Source organism: Lepidochelys olivacea (assembly GCF_965140295.1).
Source record: "Lepidochelys olivacea isolate rLepOli2 genome assembly, chromosome: 1".
NCBI lineage: Eukaryota > Metazoa > Chordata > Testudines > Cheloniidae > Lepidochelys > Lepidochelys olivacea.
This window is the reverse complement of record NC_140411.1, coordinates 35,154,065-35,181,563: the sequence shown is the minus strand read 5'-3', so window position 1 is coordinate 35,181,563 and position 27,499 is coordinate 35,154,065. Positions and strand designations below refer to the sequence as shown.

Genomic DNA, 27,499 nt, shown 5'->3' with positions numbered 1-27,499 from the left:
ACTGCCTGTCCCCACAGTCCACATGAGAAAGGCTAGGGGCTCATGACAACTGTTGTGGGTAGGCAGCCGAAGTGTCCCAATATTGACCACGAGGGTAGTGTGTGTGTGGGGGGGAAATGGGACCATAAGGCATTGGAGGTGACACCCATTGATGCTCATACCATGGAGGAGGAGCACAAATATGTCTGACTTGTGAGAAGTCCTTCTCTCTGTAGGAATCAGTAGGGAGCCATTATAATGATAGGTAGGGGAACCTTGGATTGAGATATGTGAGCCAGATGAGTTATCCTCTTCAATCTCCAGAGAGGGAGTCCTACCTGGCTTCAAAAGTGCTGGGGAATCAAGCCGTACTGGAGAGATCTATAGTTCCAGCAACCATGACAATCTTGGTATTGAGAGGCACTCAATACCTTTAGAAGGGGAGACTGGTTCACTGGAGACATACAGATCTTTTGGAACACCTAAACTCCTGCGGTTCCTGATGAGTCAAAGAAGACAGAAAGGAATCTGTTTCACTGAGTCTCTTCTGGACTTTGGTACTGATGATGCAGACTGCCTTGAAGAGGGTCTAGTATGGAATGCTTAGATTTCTATGATACTGAGGGAGTCATATGTCTCAGTACAAAGGGTTGTATAAGTTGGTACGGCCTTGCTCATAGTGGGCTGTTTTTCCTTGCGGCCTCGATCATGCTCAGACAGAATCAACGGTGGTTTAGGCACCAAAGTATGCTTGGAGTTGTGGCTCCTAGATAAACTCAGGATTTTGGATGCAGTCTTGGTACCAGAGGAACCTGGAGCCCCACTGATACCCGATGGCTCAGAAATGGTCAGTTTTAGTGGAGACTGAGACTTCTTCAAAACAGGCTCTCTGTAAGGAGAAGTAGAACTTCTGTTCTTAGACACCACCCCAGTACCTTCTGATGATTAATCCTATGAAGGTCTGGGAGAATGGGCTGCCAAGGTCAGCTCCCAGACTGCTGCACTGGGCAGCACAGTATGGGGAGGAGGTGAGCAGCCCTCATAGATTCATAGAATATCAAAGTTGGAAGGGACCTCAGGAGGTCATCTAGTCCAACCCCCTGCTCAAATCAGGACCAATCCCCAATTTTGCCCCAGAACCCTAAATGGCCCTCTCAAGGATTGAACTCACAACCCTGGGTTTAGCAGGCCAATGCTCAAACCACTGAGCTATCCCTCCCCCATTGTTGAAAGAACAGGTTAAAGACTATTTAGAAAAGCTGGACATGCACAAGTCCATGGGGGCGGATGCAAGGTATCCAAGGGTGCTGAGGAAGTTTGGCTGATGTGATCGCAGAGCAATTGGCCATTACCTTTGAAAACTCATGGCAATCGGGGAAGGTCCCGAATGATTGGAAAAAGGCAAATATAGTGCCCATATTTTAAAAAGGGAAGAAGGAGAATCCGGGGAATTACAGACTGGTCAGCCTCACCTCAGTCTCCAGAAAAGTCATGGAGCAGGTCCTCAAAGTATCCATTTTGATGCACTTGGAGGAGAGGAAGGTGATCAGGAACAGTCAACATGGATTCACCAAGGGCAAGTCATGCCTGACCAACCTGATTGACTGCTATGATGAGATAAGTAGCTCTGTGGACATGGGGAAAGCAGTGGACGTGATATACCTTGACTTTAGCAAAGCTTTTGATACAGTCTCCTACAGTATTCTTGACAGAAAGTTAAAGTATGAATGGACTATAAGGTGGATAAAAAAGTGGCTAGATCGTCGGTCTCTACGGGTAGTGATCAACAGCTCGATGCCAGTGCCCCAGTGGTTGGTCCTGGGGCGGGTTTTGTTCAACATCTTTATTAATGATCTGGATGATGGGATGGACTGCACCCTCAGCAAGTTTGCGGATGACACAAAGCAGGGGGAGAAGTAGATCTGCTGGAGGGTAGGGACAGGGTCCAGAGTGACCTAAACAAATTGGAGGATTGGGCCAAAAGAAATTGGATGAGGTTCAACAAGGACAAGTGCAGAGTCCTGCACTTAGGATGGAAGAATCCCATGCACTGCTACAGGCTGGGAACGACTGGCTAAATGGCAATTCTGCAGAAAAGGACCTGGGGATTACAGTGGACGAGAAGCTGGATATGAGTCAACAGTGTGCCCCTGTTGCCCAGAAGGCTAATGGCATATTGGGCTGAATTAGTAAAACCACTGCCAGCAGATTGAGGGAAGTGATTATTCCCCTCTGTTCGGCACTGGTGAGGCCACATCTGGAGTATTGTGTCCATTTTTGCGCCCCCCCCCCACTACAGAAAGGATGTGGACAAATTGGAGAGAGTCCAGCAGAAGGCAATGAAAATGATTAGGAGGCTGGGACACATGAATTAGGAGGAGAGGCTGAGGGAACTGGGCTTATTTAGTCTGCAGAAGAGAAAAGTGAGGGGGGATTTGATAGCAGTCTTCAACTACCTGAAGGGAGGTTACAAAGAGGATGGAGCTAGGCTGTTCTCAGTGGTGGCAAATGACAGAACAAGAAGGAATGGTATCATGTTGCAGTGGGGGAGCTCAAGGTTGGATATTAGGAAAAACTATTTCACGAGGAGGGTGGTGAAGCACTGGAATGGGTTACCTAGGGAGGTGGTGGAATCTCCATCCTTAGAGGTTTTAAAGGGATGGCTTGAAAAAGCCCTGGCTGGGATGATTTAGTTGGGGTTGGTCCTGCTTTGAGCGGGGGTTGGACTAGATGACTTCCTGAGGTCTCTTCCAACCCTAATCTTCTATGATTCTACAGTGGACAGGGCATTAAACTCACTTGGCGGCTGATGTTCCCTGGCCTGATTCAAGGCAAGTCAAAAAGAACGCTCCATCGTGAGGAGTTTCAGTCTGATCTCTTGATTTTTCCTGGCCCTGCTCTTGAGGGCTGCATACAAATTACATTTTTGAGGAATGTTTGTGTGTGTGAAGGAGTTTACCAACTCTGCACTGATTAAAGAGTTGCTCTAGGCCCAAGAAACCACACCCCTTCACTTCTGCTGGGCACGCTCCAAGCTGAGGGAGCATTTTAAAGGGAGTGACTCAGCTCAGTCTGGGCCGAGTGTGGAGGAGAGCAGTCAGGTGCAGCAGCTTCCTGCCAGAAAGTCGTCAAAGCTCCACATTGCCAGGACAGAGCCTCATAACCAAGCCAATCCAAGGAAGTCCAATAACTGTGGGAGCTGAGGGTGACAATTCACTGGGGCCAGCGGAAGAGATTCCAGAGACAGATCAGAGGGGAATGCAACGGACACCCCAAATCCAACTCTATGACGCTGGAGGGACTGAAACAAGGGTAGGAAGTGACCCAGGGAGCATGATTAGGGGTATCAGGCCCTGAGCCCTGTGTGAGGGCCACTGTTTCAAAGGACCCTGGACTGGAACCCAGTGGAGTAGGGTGAGCCCAGGTTCCCCTATCATCCTCCCACTCTCAGCACTATCCTGAATCATAGCCACTGAGCAAGGTGGTCTTTGGACTCTCGCTAGTGGGCAACCCTACCCCGAATCATAACTACTGGGTAAATCAACACTTGGACTCTCGCCTTTAGGCGTTATGCCCCAGAGTATTGCCATTAGGCAGTACTGCCAGCTTGGACCACACAGCCAACCCCCATCAGCGTATGTCCCAGACAGCTAATACAGCTAAATACACATAAGGGAATGCTTGAATCCCAGTTATGCTGGCATACCCCTGCAAGGGAGAAAAACAGCACCCTCTGGAGGGAAGTTAGGAAAAAGGGGGGAAAAGAAGGAAAAGAAAAGAAAAGTATCAAAACACTATACTGAACTAAACTACACACTAATAAACAACTAAACTAAACTAGAAGGCAAATTAACAGTTAAGCGGACATGGTAGATACTCTGTCTGAAGCCAAGGCAGCTGAGAGGGAACTGAGGGAAGGTCGCCCATGTAACAATATATATCCTTGGCACAGGGCATGAGGGGGTGTAGGCCAAATGGGCATACTACCAAAAATCTCCAATCAAAGTTGCATAGGGTGCATGCACACCTGAAATGGATACAGGGACTCTTGAATTGGAGCATCCACAGGGACATTACTTGAAGAACTATGTGTTTGTCATGAAAAACAAACTAATATCATAACTATACCATCATTTCCTGCAGCTGGAGTTTAGTGGAGCACACCTCCTCTGTTGGGTGAATTTTTAACAGATATAAAGCTATGTATATTAGTCAGCACTGACTTTGTACGTGTTATACTAATGTACCTGTTCTCAATGTGTTTTTATACTAAAATAATCAATTTTGAAAGCATCTTTGCTTGGTTTAAGATAAATAGCACCTGTAATCTCTTTATTCTGAGATACTTCAACTATGAACCTCCACATTACACAAATGTTTTTATTACCAAAAATACCAAAAACCAACCCTATAAAGCACATATAGTTGATTCACTCAGTCCCCTTGTCTTTCACAGTTAGGCTGTGATGCACATCAATTCAGTCCAAACCGACAAAGGTGTTGTAGGTTCCTAACTTCCAATGAAATCAATGGAATCAGGGCTCTGTTTATTCTCCAACACAAAACAAAAGGAAATGTAGAATAATAACAAAAGAAATAGCCTTGTTCTTGGCTGAGATTGTGGAGCCCTCTGGCCTTTGGTAACCAACTTGTCTGGACCTCACTGGCCTAGGGAGGCCCATGGGACCTCCTTGCAGTCTTCTCCTTGTCTCTGTCTCCTCCTATTCACCCCTGCCTCCCTCCAGTGGAGCTGGGACCCTCGTTTATATCTTCCAATTAGGAATCAGGCCCAATCGCTGGGAGATGTTCAGCTGATTCCCTCCAGAACAAGGACAGCTGTTCATTGGAGCCCCTGGCCTTTAAAGGGCCAGTCCTCACTGTTACAGTTACATGTACCCCAGGAATTCCCAAACTGTGGTATGTGGGGTACATGAGACATCTCGGGGCGGGGGGGAGGACTTGGGAGAAATTGTGCAATGGTGGATTTTATTTATTAATCATTGCATTTATTGCATTTTCATAATAGGCTGTTCAGACAACGCTTTAAAACTGTGAGAATTTGTTATATAAAATATGCTAGTTAATTTACTTCATGATGTATCAATGAGAACAGAGATACACATAGATGCTGACGTACAGAGCCCTCAACTCCAATCACTGTACAGAGCAGGTTCAGTTGCCCAGCAACTGTCCAGTTTAGCTGAGCTCAGAACTTAGTCAGGGTTTTGGGTTTGTTTTTTTTTCCAGTTGCACTATAACTATATTTGTACATAAGAGTGAAATATAGACAGATGGCTAAAGACTGGCAGTATTACGAAGAACACACAAAGTATCAGTGATGAGAAGAGTAGGGATACACAGGCAACTGGTAAATCTGGAAGGGGGTAAGCAGGCAGCTGGCAGATCTGGAAGGGGGTACATAATAAGAAAAGTTTGAGAACCTCTGCCCTAAGGGTGTATCTACACTGCAATTAGACACCTGCAGCTGGACCATGCCAGCTGTCTCAGGCTCATGGGGCTCAAGCTAAAGGGCTGTTTAATTGAGGTGAGAGGGTCCCAGAGCTCAGGCTGCAGCCCAAGCCAGAATATGTATACCACCATTGAACATCCCCTTAGCCTGAGCCCCATGAGCCTGAGTCAAGCTGGCACAGGCCAGCTGCAGGTGTCTAACTGCAGTACAGACATACCCTAAGAAGGGTACACTACTTCTTAAAGGGTACATCATGCAAGAAGCTAACCTCTGAGTGGGTCTTAAATAATTCTGTGCACATGGTTCCTCCCATCACTGTTGGGATACATTTTTACTACGTTTTAAAAGACAAAGATACCCTTTACACTCATCATACTGGTGTTTGAGGGGTTTTTTTTCCCTTTCGGTTTTTTTTTTAATCCTCTAGGAACTGTGACAAAAACACAATGGCAACATATGAAGTATTGTTCTGCATTTTATAGAATGAAGCATCTTACTCAGATAAGAGCTTTTGTAAAATGGTTTGTTTATAGTTTATTCCTAATTTCTGTGAATGCTGTTAAAAAAGTTCCCTTCTTTTTCTCTCTCTTTTTTTTTTTTTTGTGCTAGATACCTGGTGGCTGTTTTTTTAAAGATGAATTCATTGAGATATTTAGGGAAAGCTAAGTGATTTATGTGCTCTGGCAGTAATTGCAGGATGTTTAATTTGTCAGAAGTACCTGACCATGGTTTTGAGAAGTGAGAGGCCTTTGTCATTCCTGCTAATCGAGTTTCTGTTGTTTACTGTGCATAGCAACATCTGGTGGCAGCACAACTTAGAGGAATTGGAAGTAGAAAATCCATTGTAATCAAGTTTTCTATTTTCATTTGTGTTATATGCAGCCTGTATATTTCTAAGGCACACAAGATTCCCTACGTGCAGACTTCTGTACCCCGGTCTCGGTGGGAGGGATGGTCTTGGCTCTTAAAAATATTCTCAGCATACTTTCCACAGAGAAGTCGTGCACACTAGTGTACTGGCAAGCTCCCTAGGGCAAAGGCCATGTCCTTCTGTACGTCTGTATAACATTTACCACAATGTGGCCCAAATATCTATTTGAGTCTCCACCTCCAGACACTACCACAATACAGATAACATGGGAACCAACAGGCAGCCAAGTAGGTTTTGTATATTTGGGGAATCATAGCAACGGCTGAGCTGTTGAATGTGTCCTGTATGGTTCTTTGCAGAGGGTTACAGCTGACTGTGCTCTCCACAATGGCTAACTTTGCCTAAGGAGTTATCATAGATTGGGAAGTGGTGTACCTTTCTTTAGGCTAAAATGGTTGCTAAGCCCCTTATTTTCATGGTAGGATCAAACATAACTATCTGACTCCTTATCCCTCTCCAAGTCCACTTCAACTCCATCTACCAGAATGTGTACTTTGGGCACTTGTCACCCTTCGTATGTGTTCAGAATCTCACTGGCAGTGCTCAGCATCTCACTGCACTGAGCTCTGCGGTTTTAAAACATTAAACCTTCAGACCTAAGCTACAAAAAATATTTCAAAAACACAATGCAGAGGGGGTGGGGAGAGATAATGAAAAGGGGCAGGAGGACCTTCTATAGGGCAGGAGGCATTTATCAGATAACTGTACACCTACAAGAATAGAGCCATTGCAAAGTATGAAAATAAATAATATACACTGATAACAAACACTTTAGCAAAGCTTTGCTCAGCTGCTACTTAGTAATCTAGAAGTGCACACTTTATTAATGATGTTGATAGGCACCATCTTACTTTCGCCAGATGATATCTGTTATTGTAATTCTAGAAGTGAATGATTTCCTCTCCCCTCACCCTTTAAAAATCTTTGGAAATTAAATGCAACTTCCCACCAAAAAAACCCCACCCACCCTATTTCAATATAATATTAACACTGTACATTAAACATTTAAAAGTCTAGAAAAGCAAAAATCAAAGTAAAAATTAATGCAACATTAACTCTGTCTTCTGTATGTACTTTATAATATGATCATATGTTATTGTAGATACATAAAAGACTCTATATAAGGTTGTAGAAAAAAATAATCCTATTTTATCATCTGAAAACTAATAATGACAGCAGCATTATAATATTTAGCACTTACAAGGATTTTTTTATCATACTTTAAAGAACTTTTGCAGGTGAAAAAGTATCATTAGCTCCATTTTACAAAGAGGAAGACTTGAAGGGTAGACAGTTAAGAGACAGATGAGATTGTGAGTCAATGACAGAGTTGGGACTAGAACCCAGTTCTCTTGACTGTGAATTCCATGCTCCTATTCACTGGTTTGAATTGCCTCCCTAATGTGAATTCAAACTACATAAATAAAGATTTTTGTGCAAAAATGGGCAGAATTCATGTTGCATGTTCAACCTTAACTGTTTCATTTCCTAACCTTTCAGTACTTAACTTGCAATCTTAATGTTGCATGAATGTTGGAGGTTTTACATTTAATGTTGGGGTAATTTAATGATATCCGGCTTGACAGGCTGATAAATACTGCAATAAGACACCAGTGACAAGGAAAGGAGAGTATCACCTGTCTGGAAAATGAAACTTATACATTTTAATGAACAATCTCCTATCCTAAAGCAGATGCTCAGTTTGAGTACCAACCCACCACCACATACATTAAAGACCTTGGTACAATGGTAATGGACATTAAAAATAAATAAATAAATAAATAAATAAAAAATAAAAATGGCCATTAAAATAAATAAATAAAATTTAATTAGCTAAACTAATCAGGATCCCGTTGAAGACAACATAATTTTAGTCAATGATTATTGTTAAACAAGGATTGAAGCCTAATCTCTTAATCATGAAGTAAAATTGAGTTTCAACACTAAGAGAAGTATTTTCAAAATAATTCAGTATTAAAATATTACCTGTTGAAATAGGGTAATATTCTTTGCAACAATGGATGGAAAATCTTGTTCACACATAGAGCTCTGAGAGAAAGTACGCCACAGATTTGCATCTTCAAAGCAGAGTGTCTGATATAGAGCTGGGAGAGAGATCTACAAAGCAAATAGTGTACATTTAACAGTAAAAAAAAAAAAAAAAGGCAAAAAATAAAAGCAACAATTTATAGCCGCCTGACACATTCTCAGTATTATTTTTATTCTCTCTTTTTAAAAATACTTTTGGTTCCTTTCCCTTCCTCCATCCCACCTCAGTCCTTTCCATCACCCATGGCTAATTAATTTCACTCAATGCATCAACTGTTCTCTGTCCCAAATGCTCCCATACCTACCACCAATTGCTTTTGGTCCCTACGGAAGGGAGGAAGTGAAAAATAACCAACACTGAAGTATCACAATTCTAGTCCTCAGAAGCTTGTTAATTTATCTCCCTCATGAACTCTCAGCCCTTCCCTTCTTGCTGGTGAGCTTTATGCAGTAGGAGAGTAGCCCTAGATCAGCACTTCAGAGATTGTTACTTTTATTTCACTCCTTTCAGCAGGGGAACATAGACTGTCATAAGAGAAATCAGTCCAAGAAAATGTTGGGACTTCAAATTAATATGAAGCTACCCAATCTGACCACTAGGGACCTCAAACAGGCCTCAAATGTGTGCATGGAAATTTAATCTAGCTACCCAATTTTGCATGCAAAATTGTAGATATTAATTTTTAGGCTAATTATGAAAATACAGTCTTGCATTCTAGAAATGTGTATGTCAAAATGCTAAGTAATTTTTCTACTTCTAATTTTGAATACAGTTTAAAATAACTAAAACTGCAGTTAAGTTGGAAAATATGTAGTTTATTTTCAAGTCCATATTAATACTTCTGAATATATCAAGACCATTTCAAAATGATTTTAAATCACATAGACAATACCTTCAGAGATGCTACTGCCCAAGTTCGTTCCTGTTCTATCCAAGATGGAATTTGGTCACGGATACCTCTTTGTGAATCCTTATAAAACAAAGTAAGCTATATATTTGTAAAATTCAAACCTACAAGTTGTTTAATAACTAAAGTTTCAAAATGAAAACAGATATGAAAACACTGGCAACATCCTTTACAAGAATCTTTTAATGGTGTTCTATTGATAAATTTATGAATAGTGTAGCAATGTTTGTTTATTATTTCTATTTTATAAAGTTATTACATTTTGCTTATACAAGAGGCACCTCAGACTTGACTAGATTTAGTCCTCCCCCTTCCATCTTCACAGCAGATGAGTACTTCTAAAATATTGAAATCTAGATACTTAAAATAAACTTTACAATAATGTTTTATTGCCTTGTTAAAGCACATTCATGATACACATGGACTCTTAGGAGGCCACTGTAGAAGAACTTACAGGATTTATCTCAATTTAGGGCAGACTGCAGGAGATGTCATACTGAGAAAGGAAACAATCTAGTCAGAAATGTTCCAGTCTGGATCTTGACCTTTCTCTAAGGCATCTGGTGTATTCAAAGCAGAAAAAAAAAAAGATAATATGGAAGGAAAAGCAAGTAATATTCAGGAACAAGATTTCTAAAATGTTGTATAGTTGACCATGTAATGGGGCACCATTACATGATCATGTAATGATATGACCCCCATATCAATCAGGAGAAGGATAACAAGCGCCTCCGTGCTCAACTGTTACCAGATAGACACACCTGCAGAGCCTACTCCAGCTGGAGGAAGCAAGCTTTAAAAGAAGTTGCTTGTCACAGGAAGGCATGGCAACTAGGAAGAAAGCTGCTGAGCCTCAGGAATAGCTGGTCCTTGCTACAGAATGACAGAGAGGAAAACAGTTGGCAAGCCTCTGCTGCCCACGAGACCTTTATAAGGTACCTTATAGAACATCCCCTTAAACAGGAGGAGGACCAGAAAGGGTGGAATAAAGCTCCCGAAGAGGGAAAGGACTCTTAAAGGGGAAGAGACTCCAAAGCTGCATGAGTATGATCCAGATAAAGACCCAGCCTATCACAGAACACCATTTGGAGCAATTAGCTGCCAAAGGAATTTTTCCCCTCAGAGGAAAGAAGGTCTGACTATAGTACTCAATAAAAGTGTTGATGGATGATCAGGTGGCAGTGTTACATATTTCCTCTGAGGTGACTCACACTCTTTCTGCTCACCATAGCACCACAGTGTGTGCTGAATGGATTCTGCTCCCTTTTTGGACTAGTTTCTGTGCAACCATGTAAACTTCAGTACTTCACAGCATGATCCACCTGGCTATTAAGTATTTAGAAGCTTGCAGACCTAAGCACTTTTAGTGAAAGGAAATAAATAAAGATGATGTTTAAGTAAATTCCATCTTAATGTCTATTTCCACATCCAGGAAGATGAGCTTCCTTTGGGCAAACCAAAGGAAAAATAATTCCTGGTAATGTATGGAGAACAGCGTTTATCCTTGTGAAGATGATTCTGAATTTGGAAGAATCTTCTCTTCATGGGCCAGTGTGTATTAAAAGCATACATTTTGGAGATATTTCTGGCTGTTGTGCTTGTAACCAGGAAGCATGGCATTAGAAGCCATTAGTTTGAAATATTTGGTTCTGACAGACTTTAGCCCCCTGGATAGATCCCAGATAGGGAAGACAGGATTATGGTTTGGACAAATGCTGCACAAGGACATTTATTATTCTTGGATGATCTACCAGAGATTTAGATGAGCCCTTGTGTAATATGCTATTTAGTGTTGGGTCATCAGCAATGATGGTGGGAGATTAGGTCAGATTAGGTCATTCTGTAAAATTCCAGAAGAGCTATAATGCTTGTTTTCTTGGGCTTGACTATCTTGACACCAATGGGAGAACACTGTCCAAATTCTTGCACAGGCCAATGGTTAGAAACTCTTTGGAGTTTCTATGAAGCTATGAAACACCATTATTTTGGAGGAATCGATTATCTTGTTTAGTACCCGTCATTACATAGCCATTATGTCACTCAGTCTGGATTAGGATGCAGTAGCAGGCTATAACATAGCAGATGGAGTGGAGACCCTTTATGACATCTTCACTAGGTCCAAGTACCATGGACTTCTTGGCTGATTTTAGAGCAACAACAATAGCAGTTTCCCCCCATTTTTTAAAACTTCTGTAAGACTCGTCCTAGTAGTAAAAGGGTGGGAAGCATAGACAAGCAAATTCAGCTGTTAGTGAATGTTACTGTATGTTTCCAGTCATCTTGGGTGAAGAAAATCACTGTTTTTTTGGTGTTCTGACTGAACACAAATAGATACTCTTGGTGATGGCCTAGCTCCCTGGATATGAGCTTTTTAGCTTTTTGGACTGTCTATCTGCTGAAAGCTTACCCAGTCCACTTGTATCGTCAATATGCCCCTTTTATACTGATTGCTGTTATTAGGTGAGGTGACCTTCTGCCCAAGAAAAAAAAGTTATTGTTTGGCATTTAGATTTGCACTTCTTCTGCCCTATTCCTGCTTGATATATTCCATGATCATTGTAAAGTCTCACTGAACAAGAAAGTGCTCCTTTCTCAAGGGCTCCCGGAATTCTGATGAGCCATGCTGACCATCTCTAGGAAGTTGATACTGTAGGGAATTTCTGATGCTGATCATGTTCCAGGATGTTGTCCCACGTGTAATCCCCATCCTGGAAGACTGGCATATGCGGTCAGGGTTTTGGACTCAAGATTTTGCAGTAAGAATGCTACCATACTATCCTGTTTCCACCCAGTGATAGGCTGGATGTTATCTTTATTTTCCTCTAAATCTCTAATTTGGGAATGGTTACAGGTTTTTAAAAGGAATCCCAAAAACTCTCTCATGTGCAGTCCTGTCCACAGAATAATGTTTGAGGCCAAATGACCAAAGAACAGCAGGTAAATATGGATGAAGGATGCTCTGTTTTATAATACCCCGGACATCAGTGCCTTTGTTTTTTTTAAGTCTTTCTTGTGTAGGAAATGTTCTGGTTCTCTTTGTGTTCATCTCGACTCCTCGAATATCCTATGAAAATCCTATACTAGTGTAGCGGATAGGAGGGAAGCAGTAGATGTGATAGATCTTGATTTTAGGAAGGCTCCCACATGACATTTTCTTAACTAAACTAAGGAAATGTGGTATAGATGAAAATATTATAAATTAGGGGCATAACTGACTGAAAGATCATACTAAACGAATAGTTCTCAATGGTTTGCTGTCAAACTGGTAGGACATATCTAGTGGGATCCTGCATGGGTCTGTCCTGGATCTGGTACTTTTAAATACTTTCAATAACAACATGAATAATGGAGAGGACTATGTTTATAAAATGTGTGGCAGACACCAAGCTTCGGGAGGTTGCAAGGACTTTGGAGAATGGATGAGAATTCAAAATGACCTCGTCAAATTGGTCTGAAATCAATATGATGAAATTCAGTAAAGACAAATGCAAAGTACTACACGTAGGAAAGAAAAATCAAATGCCCAACTACAACATGGGGGGTAACGGTTAGGCACTAGTGTTGCTGAAAAGGATCTGGGGGTTATAGTAGATCACATATTTACTAAAAGCCAAAAACGTGATGCAGTTGTGAAAAAGGCTAATATCATTCTGGAGTGTATTAATAGGAGTGTTGTATGTAAGACATGGGAGGTATGTTGTATGTAAGACATGCCGCTCTACTCAGCAGTAGTGGCGCCTCATCCAGAGTACTGTGTCCAGTTTTGGACTCCACGCTTCAGGAAAGATGTGGACAGAGGAACAAAAATTATAAAAGATTAGAAAATCTGACCTAAAAAGAAAGGTTAAAAAAAAAGGTACATTAGAACCTTATTTATCCAACCCTCCCTTAACCAGCTCTCCATAGTTACCCAACAACCAGGACTCTGGGGCCAGAAGCGAGTGATCTCTCCTCTGGCCACTAGATGGCACTGCAGCATCACATTTTCCCATTCTCCGATTTACCTGGAATTTTGATTATCTGATCTGGCCTTGATCCCAATTAGATTGGATAAACTGGGATCTACTGTAACTTTAGTTTTCTGAAAATAAGACTGAGTAGGGATCTGATAACAGTCTCCAAATATGGTAAGGGCAGTTATCAAGAGAATAAGTGATTAACTGATTAACTGTCCTCCATGTTGGGCTGCATTAATAGGAACATTGCCAGCAGATCAAGGGAAGTGATTATTCCCCTCTGTTCGGCACCGGTGAGGCCACATCTGGAGTATTGCGTCCATTTTTGGGCTCCCCACTACAGAAAGGATGTGGACAAATTGGAGAGAGTCCAGCAGAGGGCAATGAAAATGATTAGGAGGCTGGGGCACATGAATTAGGAGAAGAGGCTGAGGGAACTGGGCTTCTTTAGTATGCAGAAGAGAAGAGTGAGGGGGATTTGATAGCAGCCTTCAACTACCTGAAGGGGGGTTACAAAGAGGATGGAGGTAGGCTGTTCTCAGTGACAGCAGATGACAGAACAAGGAGCAATGGTCTCAAGTTGCAGTGGGGGAGGTTTAGGTTGGATATTAGGAAAAACTATTTCACTAGGATGGTGGTGAAGCACTGGAATGGGTTACCTAGAGAGGTGGTAGAATCTCCATCCTTAGAGATTTTAAAGGGATGGCTTGAAAAAGCCCTGGCTGGGATGATTTAGTTGGGGTTGGTCCTGCTTTGAGTGGGGATTGGACTAGATGACCTCCTGAGGTCTCTTCCAACCCTAATCTTCTATGATTCTATGTACACTGAAGGTAGGCCAAGTAGTAATGGGCTTAATCTGCAGCAAGGGAGATTTAGGTTAGATATTAGCAAAACCTTTCTAACTATAAGAATAGTTAAGTACTAGAATAGGTTTCCAAGGGAGGTTGTGGAATCCCTGTTATTGTCTAACCTGTTCTTAAAAACCTCCAAACACCTGTCAGGAATGGCCTACGTACATTTGGTCCTGCTTTAGTGGGGGCAAGAGGGGAAGAGGGACTGGATAAGATGACCTTTCGAGGTCCCTTCCAGCCCTTCATTTATGATTCTATGAGATATTATCAACAATCTCTTATTTAACTTTATTACAAATAATGTGATTGGGATTGGGTCTATGGGTCACTGGTTACAAAGTCCCTGGGCATGATGCTCTGATAAGTGTGGCATCTAAACCATGCGTCAGATGAATCCCTGGTCGGCTCAGCTGCTTTATTACCATTTTCAATAGCTTTGTAAACATCCTGGTGGAGGACAACACATAGTAATTGTGTTGATTTTCATAAACAAAAACAAAGAAACTGCAGTTGACTGAACCTTGACTTTGCATATAAGTCTCTGCCTGTTCCACCTACATTAAAAGATCTTCTTGAGACATGGCAGCAACAATAGAAGCTGCTCTCGCTATCCTCAGTTTTGTCTTCTTCAACAACCTGACCAGCCTCATGACATTTAGGATGATGAAGACTTCTACAGATCTTTTTCTTACCATGAAGATTATTGAACGAAGCTTTGAGAACTTTTGGTTGAGGGACAAGATTAAATCTCAAGGAAATGGGAGAACTTCTGCAAGACAATTTTTTTCTTCTAATCATCTCTTGAGGCTGAAGAAAGAATAAAAAAGGGATGTGGAGGAGCCTGAAATTCCAGAGAATATCTGTATCACTTGTCTGAAGTCAACTGGAATTATGTCTGAAAACTGGGAAATTCTGCTCCTTCGGCCTATTTCTGAGGCACGCCCTGCTGCAGTCAGAGTGACAGCTTGGATTGGAAGGAGAGACTGAAAGCATTCCCTGATCTGGGCTTCCCTATGCTATGCCAGGTCTTACCCCTGCAAAAATAAAAATTCCTTCTCTTGGTCCATCATTGTGAGTAACAACAAAAGAGCTTCTGACTTTATATTACAGCTGGCAGTCCACCTCAATTTTGGGGCAGGGGCTAGAGTTTGTGAAAAGAAGTGAAGATCTGGAATGCTTTGGGACCTTTTTTTCCTTTTGAGTTTGGCTTTTTGGGTTGTCCTTGGGAGGTGATTTCACCATTGAAGGACTGGTCTCTTATCATGTGATGCTCTGTTTTGCCCCACAGCCTACATGGAGAAGGATCTTGAGCCCCATATTCATCATCCAATATATAATCAGAGAAGAGGCCCAGGAACTTCTCTAAGAAATCCTCAGGAAGAGGCAGAGTCCAAAAAGACACTAAATTCCTTGACAAGTCAATCAATTATCCACATAAAAACCTGGGAAAGACCTTAGCCATTGTTCCTTTAGAGGTGGATTGGACCAAATGGTCTGGAGGGTTGGACTTACCCTTAAAGAGTTCTTGATGGGTGAGTAAGCCCAGTTTGCTGAATCCAAGGACTGAAGTTGATTGACCAGCCCTTGCAGAGGTATCTTTGGAGCAATCTCTACTGATGTGAGGATGACACAGAGGCCTCAAAATCCATTTACCATCCAAATCCCTTCCCCTCACAGAGCAAGGTTAGGCTCATAGACTTTAAGGACAGAAAGGACCATCATGATCATCTAGTCTGACCTCCTGCACATTGCAGGCTACAGAACCTTGCCCACCCACTGCTGTAATAGACCTATAATCCCTGGCTGAGTTACTGAAATCCTCAAAACATAATTTAAAGACTTCAAGTTACAGAGAATCTGCCATATACACTAGTTTAAACCTGCAAATTACCCCATGCCCCATGCTGCAGAGGAACGTGAACGCCCCCGCCCCTGACCGCCCCCAAGGGTCTCTTATTAATGTGACCTGGGGAAAATTCCTTCCTGACACAAAATATGGCAATGAGTTAGACCCTGAGGAGGTACAAGACCCAGCAGCCAGACACCTGGGAAAGAATTATCTGTGGTAACTCAACACTCGCCCCCATCTAGTGTCCCATCATGGGCCATTGGAGATATTTGCTGACAGCAGTCGCAGATCGGCTACATGCCTTTGTAGCAGTCTCTTCATACCGTCCCCTCCATGAACTTATCAAGCTAAGTCTTGAAGCCAGTTAATTTTTTTTTCTCCACTGCTCCCTTTGGAAGGCTGTTTTGAAGACTGTGAGCAATAATGGCAGAGTTTCCCTTCTGTGGCTCCCAAGAGGGTATCCTCCTCAGAGATGTAGCACCACTCAGCCCTTAATCTGTTCCTTTTGGTTGGCTCCAACATGCTGGGAGGGAGGGGTATGAAACCAAGAGCACAATTCCCCTTCTCTGCACAAAAAAATGTCTTCCCCTACTGCTCATTCTGCTCTAAAATGTGGCTTCCAAACCCAGGGCAGTAATGGATAAGGTGGGAGTGTTCAGTTTCCTTTCTGCCTACATAGTCAGAGACAGAAAATCTAAGGTTGGGAGAAAGGGTTGTCAAGGTCTCAGAGCAATGTGGACATGTCTGATTGCCTCTGGTGTTTTTAAGAAGACAGGTGCATCCAAAATATTTTGTGCTGGGGAGAAGTCAGAATCTAGAATTCCCTATTTTAGAGAAAAGAAAAGGAGTACTTGTGGCACCTTAGAGACTAACCAATTTAAGTGAGCTGTAGCTCACGAAAGCTTATGCTCAAATAAATTGGTTAGTCTCTAAGGTGCCACAAGTACTCCTTTTCTTTTTGCGAATACAGACTAATACGGCTGTTACTCTGAAACTTATTTTAGAGAGGGTGGATTTACTGCATTTAAATATAGTTAAATTTACATTTAGGGACAGTACTGCAGTCACACAACAAAAAATGATACAACTTTATCAAAAGTAAAAAAATTACTTATGTTCACATTTTTAAATATTTCTATTGCTATAAAATAGCTCATCTGTTCATACTATACATACATACACACATATATATATATATATATTTATACAGTAAATAACAAACGTACAATACATTTGAGCATAATCTTTTAGGATTCTATCAATGTATTCCTTATTTCAGAATAAATAAATAAATATAGCTTACTGATTTTCTTAACATGTCTCCAATGATCACACCTGTAAAAGTATCCCATTCCTATGGAAAAAAATCAAATAAAACAACTTAGACAAGGCATAGGGATATCTTAAAGCACACAACATAATAGTTACAGATAAAGCAGAGGGAGATCTGAGAATAGTACTAACAATTATGAATGAATTTTTAAAGGGGCCTAAGGAGTCACCCAGCTCCTGCTGATGTGAGCGCTTAATTCCCTTTGTAAATCCCAAATAAGGTGTTGGAGGGATGGATTTATGAGAAAAGATAAAAGAAGTTAAACACACGTAACTTGACTAATAGAAGTATAGGATGTAGGGGGCATGATATACATTAAAGCCAAGAACTTAGTGGGATTCAAACAGGCACTAGAGATTTCTGTGAATAATATGATCATCAAGAATTACAACAGCATGGACTAAAAAACAAAAACAACATCTACAACAAAAAAGCCTCCTAAAAGTTATCAAAGGAATATAAACCATCATGCTTCAGTACATAAGCCAACTGAAAGTTTTCCTGTGAGTAGTTTCTTCACTCAGGAACCTATTTTCAAAGGTATTTTAGGCACCTAAAGATGTGTGTAAATCAATGGGAGTTATGCACCTCACCTGTTCAAGGAATTTTGTAAATCCCACTAGGCACCTATCTACATCTGTAGGCATTTACCTAATTACCTTTGAAAATCTTACCGCAACTGCCTGCTTCTGGAGTTCTTGCATTTTCCTCTGAAGCAGCTACTACTAGACTAGATAGACCTGATCTGCTTCCTATTACCATTTTGCAGTATTTGAAAGGTATAATCACCAGAGAAAGAGAGGGTTTATTTACTGTCATACACTGTGATATAACAGAGTACTCTGACTAAATTAAGACAGGAAAAAAGTAGATACAACTTCTTGATGGCAAGATCTATTAGACTGTGGTATAGTCATCCAAGATGAGTACTTTGGGTCACTGTAGCCTAGGCCAGATATTTTTTAAAAAATATTTTTGCTGGGCACAATCCTTTAGGTAGAGGAGGAAAGGGGTAGACCAAATAACTTAATAGTATAAATATTTTACATCTCTAGTATCTATGATTCTATGGCCAGGGGTTAATTTATTATATTTTAAAATATATATAAAAACAATAATAGAGGTTTTCTTATTTAAGGAAAATAGCATTTCTCCGACTTCAGGTAGGTCAATCCACACATCCACTGGGCTTTTGTCTATGACGTTACACAATCAAAAGTCAACAGCATCAACAACATAGCAGAGCGTTCTATGGATGCTAGAGCGTTAAATATTGATGCCATTCCATCTCTCCCAAGATTCTTTACAGCCAGTGACTTAGCTAATTAGAAGCAAATTATTTATAAACATCCAAATATAAAAAGGCATATACATATACACATAAACCAGATGCAGCAAGAATCAGGCTACAAAGACTAAGAGGGACCATTTCTTCCTCTACAACCGTGCCCCACTCCCATAATAGGTGTGTTCCTCTTGAACCACAAAAAACTGTTGACCAGTAAGGGAAGACTCATGAGCACTTGAGACAGAATTTTTACAGTAGTAGGACCTATACTATAGAACTCTCTAGCAAAAGAGATGTAACTTTTAACTTTGCCACATTCAGAGCTAAACACAAAACATCTCTTCCACTTTGATTTCCATCAATACATTTGTCTCACAAACAAATACTCAACTAATCAAGTAACTTACTTCTAACTGAAGGGAAAGGAGAGAAATATTGATACTAGTTACTTGTTTTAATTCTTGGGAAGTACCTGGATAACGCAGGAATGTGCACCGTATGTGAACTGATGTTAGACAGGCAGAAATTCTAACAGCTAATACAAGTGCATAGTAAACATACGTAATCAAGATATAAATTAGTACTCACAAACATTTAAGAAGGCTGAGTAGCCAGGCTTTACTTTAGTCAGAAAAATACTATTTGCAAGTCCTTGCCCTGTAGAATTTATAATCTAAAAGATTAAACAGAGAAGGCAAAACATTCTCAAAAACTGAGAGAAAGGGATAAATTTGAGTCACGGCCTTGAAGTTGGTGAGTGTATCTTAAGTCTTCATACCCTAACCTTGCAACCTTTGTACAATCACTGTCTCCACTATTTCTTTCAACTTTCCTGTCTTTTTTTCCCCTCGTTTCTTTCTCTATAACAGCTCTATAATTCATCTCTCACTCTCACTACTTCCAACACCCTTGTGCTTGCCTTGGTAATCTTCCACCTTCTCCTTTCTTTCTGGTCTGAGTCGCATCTTGCATCCTAAGGGTAGGTCTACACTTATGGCAGCGTGTAGAGTATAAACACTGCATGCCGGTTAGTATGGGTATAAATGACAGTGTAGACAGTGAGGCACTGCTTAGGTGAGCAGATAACAGACATGTCAGAACCCTAGGGTTTACTATCATAGAAGAGTAGGACTGGAAGGGACCTCGAGAGATCTTCTAGTCCACTTCCCTGCACTCAAGTATTAACTAGACCAGTGGTTCTCAACATATTTACCATTGTGGGCCACATATGCAGCTCTCTATGTATTATGTGGGCTGCATCTACACAGTATATATACTACCTCTATAGCCCTGAAGATGTCATATGGGCCACAAGCTGTGTGCTTATTGGGCCACAAGTGGGCTGTGGTTGAGAACCACTGATCTACACCATCCCTAACAGGTGTTTGTCTAACCTGCTCTTAAAAACTCCAATGACAGAGATTCCACAACTTCCCTAGGCAATTTATTCCAATGCTTAACTACCCTGACAGTTAGGAATGTCGAACCTAACTCTCCGTTGCTTCTTGTCCTATTCGTATAGGTTAAGAAGGGCAATTTTTCTCCCTCCTCCTTGTAACAACCTTTTATGTACTTGAAAACTGTTATCATGTCGCCACCTCAGTCTTCTCTTGTCCAGATAAAACAAACCCAATTTTTTCAATCTTTCCTCATAGGTCATGTTTCTAGACCTTTAATCATTTTTGTTGCTGTCTCCTGGGGACTTTCTCCCATTTGTCCACATCTTTCCTGAAATGTGGCACCCAAAACTGGACACAATACTCCAGTTGAGGCCTTATCAGGGCAGAGTAGAGGGAAAAAATTACTTCTTGTGTCTTGTTTACAACACTCCTGCTAATGTATGATGATAGCTTTTTTTTTTTTTGCAAGAGTGTTAACTGTTGACTCATATTTGGCTTGTGATCCACTATGATCCCTAGATCCCTTACTTCAGTACTCATTCCTAGGCAGTCATTTCCATTTTGTATGTGTGTAATTGATTGTTCCTCCCTAAGTGGAGTACTTTGTATTTGTCCTTATTAAATTTCATCCTATTTACTTCAGACCATTTCTCTAGTTTGTCCAGGTCATTTTGAATTTTAATCCTATTTTAATCCTCCAAAACACTTGCAACCCCTCCCCGATTGGTATCATCCACAAACTTTATAAGTGTAATCTTTATGATATTATCTAAATCATTGAAGACGATATTACACAGAACCAGACCCAAGACTGACCTCTGCAGTTTCCCACTCGATATGCCTTTCCAGCTTGACTGCGAACCACTGATAACTACTCTCTGGGAATGGTTTTCCAACCAGTTATGCACCTATCATACAGTAGCTTAATCTAGGTTGTATCTCCCTAATTTGTTTATGAGATGGTCCTGCGAGACAGTGTTGAAAGACTTACTAAAGTCAAGATATATCACATCTACTGCTTCCCCCCTTATCCAGTAGGCTTGTTACCCTGTCAAAGAAAGCTATTACGTTGGTTTGACATGATTTGTTTTTGACAAACCATGCTGACTGTTACTTATCACCTCATTATATTCTAGGTGTTTGCAAATTGATTGCTTGATTATTAGCTCCATTATCTTTCTGGGTACTGAAGTCAAACGCTACATGGCTTTCTACATGCCCAAACAATGCCTCCCATATCTACTCTGCCTTTTTTAGCAGTGAATTGTCCCGCTTCCGGAGCCTTTCCCTGCTGCCTCTCCACAGCCAAAGCCTTTTCCTATCACATGTAACTAGCCACACTGCAGTGTGGATGCAGCCTGCCTTTCACTGCATCATGTACTCTACGTACCCTACACACCACCGCAAGCTAGACAAGGCCTAACGGTTTATCTAAAATGCCATTACCAAACTCATCTTTCCCTCCTGCTGCAAATGCCATCTCACTTCTTTCAATCTCTTAACCTTCTCAACATATATTTCCACATCAGATTCAAACTTCTCGTCCTCACCATCACCCTACATCTTCTCTGTTGTTTTCCACCTCTCTCCTCGTTGGGATCTGCACACTAACTCTAATCACCTTCCTGTCAGAGCTTTCTCTAAAAAACACACTGCATTTTCTTCCATTCTCTCTACACTCCCAAATGTTCATCCTGGTCCTGGAAGCCATGCTGTGCCTTCTCCTTAAAACCCCTCTTTAAAATTTACTTTTCCATGATCTCTCCAATGATGGCCTATATTTCCAACCTAATATAATTAAAGTTAACACCCAAAATAAGAAACTGTTTAAAATTATCATACAGAAATACAAGTACATAAATACAAAAATAACCACTGTATATTTACTGCACCAGGCCACTACGCAAACATATGAATCCTAATTTACATTTATTTGGCTGTTTTAAGATCAAGTAAAACACCTGGGTTTGTTTTTTTACAGTACTTACGTTATCTTGGAAAAGTTCAGGGTGCATTCCTCTTACAAAATGCAAAGCAAACATTAGTTGATCAGCCTGAAATAAGACCAAGGTAAATGGATAAATACATTTTTCAGACATCACCATCCTGCTTTTCTAATTTTACCTCTGAGTAAAGCTAGCTAACAGAACCTCAGTCACTAAGCACCTGTCCTGATCAGTACAGCAGGTGACATGGAACATCACTCAGATACACTATATATCACCCCAAGATAGTTAACTGGAGACAGATTCAAACTACAACTCCAGATCTGAATACACACAAATTTTGCAGGAAGAGAGGGGATGGAGTTTTAACCAAAAAACACTAATTATTTTAGAAACAATAAAAATTAGAAATGTTTTGAAATAATGTGCTCTGCTGATGCAGGAGGTAGAACTTCCAGCAGTAGCTCAATGGGATAAAGGGAGCAGATATCTAAGCCAAGATTTTCAAAAACAGATGTCTAAAGATTGTTATGGTCATATTTAGATTCCTGAATAGGCAGTATGATACGTAAAGATTGTGAGCACCCAACAACTCCCACTGTAGTCAGTGGGGAGATGCTGGAAGCTCCTCACTTTTGAAAATAATATATGTATTTCTTTACGTTTCTAAATATGAACTTAGAAACCTAACTGTAGGTTCCCATTCTGAAAAATCTTGAAAAAAATCCTGGAAACTGGAAGACTCTTTCCACCAGACTACAAAAATTTCCAGGTATGGTAAACTTTGGGATGAATTTTTTCTTCCCTAGAGAGGGGAGCAGGCACAATAAATCTGTTCCCTCATCTCCTGTTTGCACCTGTGAATGTTACAGGTAAACTTCCTTCCCATCAAGTCCAGCCATTTGGATACCTTATTTGATGAAGAGGGCCTAGATTGAATTTGATGGTTCCTCTTATTCATAGCCTCCATCACAAGAGAGTTGGGATTAGGGTGGGAGAAGAATTACCCTATTCCTTTGTGTGGGATGTAGTATTTCTTATTTACACACTTACATATTGGTGGAATTGTGGCAGGTGTTTGCCTCAGGGCATGTGCAGGAGATAAGAGTGCCTCGCTGACAGGCAGGGCAACCTTTCCTTGGGGATTGATGTTCATGATATCAACCAGGGAATGTTTGGACTCTTGCACCTCCTCAAGTGGCACTTGAAGGGAGTATGCTGGACTTTTCATCTACCTAGAAGGGTGGTGGTGGCATTACAACCTTGTCTAGAAATGAACAGGACTTTCCAGATGGAGGTGACATCTCCTCTGAGACTCCTGTTCCTCTTGCATATGTGCCAGTACCTGAGAAGTGTGTGTACTGAGGTGTGTGGTGCCAATGTTCATTTTATTCTAGGATAGTCTGTAGGAGCCAGTCATTGGTACAGTACTGGTGGTTACCAGTGCTTTCTCTTAGGCATCCGATGGAGTTGGTTGCCAAAGTGGACCCATGGGTCCCTGTAACCTCACTGAGGAGGTGTACAAGGGAAGGGACCCCAATGATAATCATAATCTCTGGGTCTATGATGTCTTGCAGGTTCCCCAGAAGCAACTTTATGAAAGGGGATACTGGGGATAAGGTAGAATGCTAACAGGATGGATCCCTGTACCAATCTCTGAGTCAGAGGAATCTTCCCCTGCATTAGAACATCCTCTGATGTTCTAATCAGTACCGAAGGCTGGAGTTTTAAACCAGTCCCAACATGCTGCTTTTGTAGCTGTAGTGTGGAGGTGAAGCTGATAGATCCTCCCATAATTGGAGATTCAGGTTAATCAGAAATAATGAGATTCTCTGAAGAAAGGAACCTGGAAAGGGGTGGATGACTCTGATATCCTTCACCCGAAGTTAGAATTAGGGTGATGAGATGGAAGTTGTTGTGGTACTGAGATGATTGAAGGGGCATGTCCCCTTGCAGAGGCACTGCAAGATACCACTACTAGGGCATGAATGGCAGCCCTGTCAGTGTCTCTCAGAGCCACAATGGATCAGAAAGTGCCACTGTGGTAGTTGCTCTTGTGTAGGCACCTCCGAGCAGAGCTGCTTCCTCAGTAGTGATGCTATGGTACCAGACTCAGCAGGAGAATGTATCCTTACAGAGATGAGAAGTCTTCCAAAAGTGGGTCTTATGTGATGATCTGCCTCTCTTCTTCATTTCCATGCTGAGGGAGGTATGTTTCCTCTTTTTTGAACTTAAATTGTCTGGGGTTGCAGACAAAGCAGAAACAGTGACCAAGGGTGTCTGTGTCACAAAGGCCGATGTACGGGGAGGGCGGAAAGCGGACACCTCAGGAGCTAGGGCATATTTATTAGTATGAGCTTAAGTCTAGCCTCTCTGTTGTTCTTGGATCTGCTCTGAAAACCCAGACAGACCTTTCATTTGGCAGGGGAAAAAGACCTGCAGCAAGTCTCACAGGTCTTAAACCCTGGAGTCTTCAGCATAACAATTATGCTCCAACACAAAAACTTGGAGAAAAGGAGGAGCTGCCCCCTCTCTTTGACCCACAAAAAATAAAGTGAAATAAAGGTATTGTGAAAATAAATAATGCAAAAAGAGAAACAACTAAGCCAAATAAATAAAACAGTCATTCACAAGTTAATGCAGGAAGCTGAATACAGCAGGCAGAAGAACTATCCATCTCAAACTGCAGGTGACTGAGAAGGAACAGAGTGGAGCCTACCTATATACTCTCTTTCAGAGCACGAGGCACCATTCTGCACAGGCACAGGTCCCCAAATACTACTTTGCAGTCTTCGCTTGAGAGTGCAGAGGCACGCACAAATCCTCCAGTGGAGTATCCGTAGGAACATATATACAAAGAATAACAAGGGGATAATCCCTCATCAATCCTGCCTGTAAGAAATCTAAGGCTTGTGTCGGTTATAGTGTGAAGTCTTTCATGTTACTGTCCTTCCTCAGGTTGTGCTGGCTTTGCTGCCAACACAAGGATAAATTCACATCTTTGTTCCAGGTTGACTCTCAGAGCATGAACCACTGGAGTGGTCTGGAGTGACTCTGTGCCCAGAGGTCCTGGCCATTGCATCGAACCATTGTACCCAAAAGAGAGGGGACAAATCTCATCAGGGTGACAAGGTCCAAAGGGGTCACTAGCTGGTCCAGTTTCTGTAATCTCTCCTCTTATAAGAAATCCCTTCTCTGTTTTTGGTGTTTATCAGGGGCCCATATGGATCATTTCCTACGAGGGGATGAGAACAGGCTTCTTGTGGTTCAGATCAAAGAATGCACACCTGCATTCCAGCCTGTCTCAGGTCCATACTACTTGAGTATGCCTCTTTTTAATGATGTATATGTAGTATGTGTTCATTTTTTAAAAGTCAAAACTAAATAATGCAAGGAATGTCTGACTAATTTAGTTTACCAGTACGCAACTGCTTTTATTTTTATTGAAAACATCCTTTACTTAGAAATCATTACATATAGAACAGTTTAGATGTTAAGACATCAGGCAATGCCACAGTTCAGCTGGAAATCAACTTACGAACTTGTTCATTTCTGCACCAAGCCACCATATAAATGCCAGTTTTTCCAGTAAATTCACATTTAATGCTAAATTATAGCATTTTAAATTCATCTATAAATCCTGACAAATCAAAGGGTCAGATGTGGTAACATCAGTGATCTCACAATAAAAGTAAATGATAATGATTCATTTTCAGGCTGGAAAGTGGTTGAGAAGCGCACATGAGAAAAAAAAAGTTTGATTAATGACTTGCTGAGCTTCTCCTTAACAACTGCAAAATTCTATAGCTAAATGAGATAGAGAAGAAAGTAAGTAACAACAGTGTTCCACATTCAACTGGATAAAAACACCAATAATAATTACTAGTTTCTATGTGTGCCTCTGGTTCTTTATTTGAAAGCTTGGTGGCTGGGCAAACAGCTGAGGCAGTGAGCTAGTGCTGAAGTTGGGGTGTGGGGGCAGACATAAAGGCCTATGACTTGGTGAAAGTAAATAAGAGAAACAGGAGAGTTTTGATGACTTCCCAAGAAAGTTCTAAGAAAAGGAGTTTAAACTGCTGATCCTGACAATAGCCAACAATGAAACCCAATTCAAGAAATAACTTAACTGGATATAGAACTAATTTCAAAAGAATCAAGGTCAGCTGAGGTGGAAGTTCCATGAAACTTTTTCAGGAATGAAGACTAGGAGAGTTACATTCAAATCAAACGTAAACTGATGTCTTTTCTGATTGGAAATTAGTACATGGACTCTGAGTAGCAAGTGAACTTACTAAGCAAACACAAGAAAGCAGTCATATACAGTACAAAGAGTCAAAAGCACCCCAAGGTGAAACAATACCTGTGATAACATTGAAGAAACAAGAAAGTAAACTGTGGCATACAGGAAAAACAGCAAGAGCAGAGGGCAAACATCTGTGGAGCCTTTTGACCCAGTCACCAACAACAGGTATATTACTCTTGGGAATTAAAAAGAAGGGTGCAGAAAAATAACAAAAGGGAGCTAGAGAACTTAAATATGGACAGAAAACCCTGGGAATGATACTGGACAGCAAATTACATAAGAGTTGTGATTCAATAACACAACAACAAAATATGAATATAATTATGTAGCAATATGTTGCTAAGGAGATAGGTAATATTCCTGTCTTTATATAGTTCTGCAGCATGGCATTCAATTGTGTAAATCTCAGAAATATATTGACATATTGAAGGTAGTGAACTGAAGAGCAATTAGATAATCAGATAAAATTAAGACTTTGAAAAATTAGGCTAAATATCAGGAAAAACTGCCTAACAATGAGCTCTATTACTGTTTAGAATAGTTTCCCAAGAGAACTGATATAAGATGCATTGCTTGGGAATTTTCAACGAAGTTTGGATCAAATACTAAAAAATGTACCACAGGGAACACTATCTAAGTGTACTATAGGAAAGAAGATGAAGTATGTGACCTAAGGCATCATTTTCATCTCCAACATCTATGATACTAATAAACGGGATAATTTAATTTTACTTTATGTTAGTTGCGTTAACTAATGTTGTATGCGATTAATAGAAAAACAAAATATGCTCATTGGCTTTCTTATACAGATTGTTTTGCAAGCCTGATCTGGAGCATTAGGTATTTATAATCAAAATATGTGGGTATTTACCAATGAATGAGTCTATGTCACAAGATGAAACTGTTACAACAGTAGATATGTTAATGCTGATATTTAGGAAATATATATTGTAATATACCATTTAATTCCATTTAAAATACTTTTGGGATTTTTGCAGACATAGAGAGTCAGTAATGTATTTACCACAAGTTGTTATGGTGATTGAGTGACATAAATGTTAATGAGTATAAGATGAACTAACAAATTAACCTTTGAAAAACGGCGCACCCGAAATGTAGTGGGGTGTGGAAATATAGATAAGGGAAAGGAATTGAAATTTTCATAACTATGTATGAACCTCAATGGGCATCAGCATAACAAATTATAAAAGTGTATTCCAGTTTGCATGCCTTGGG

The 27,499-nt window shown here is 40.8% G+C and overlaps 1 protein-coding gene across 1 annotated transcript in view; it reads right to left on the bottom strand.

Moving 5' to 3' along the window:
* The window catches only part of DYNC2H1 (dynein cytoplasmic 2 heavy chain 1), a 393,773-nt gene that overhangs the window by 173,373 nt on the left and 192,901 nt on the right, over positions 1–27,499 (bottom strand). Inside the window, exons 71-74 of the mRNA XM_084624374.1 lie at positions 22,003–22,068; positions 17,297–17,347; positions 9,323–9,400; positions 8,367–8,498 (exon numbers count right to left, since the gene is read on the bottom strand). Coding sequence (XP_084480500.1) covers positions 8,367–8,498; positions 9,323–9,400; positions 17,297–17,347; positions 22,003–22,068 — 327 coding nt within the window. The remainder of the gene's footprint in view (positions 1–8,366; positions 8,499–9,322; positions 9,401–17,296; positions 17,348–22,002; positions 22,069–27,499) is intronic.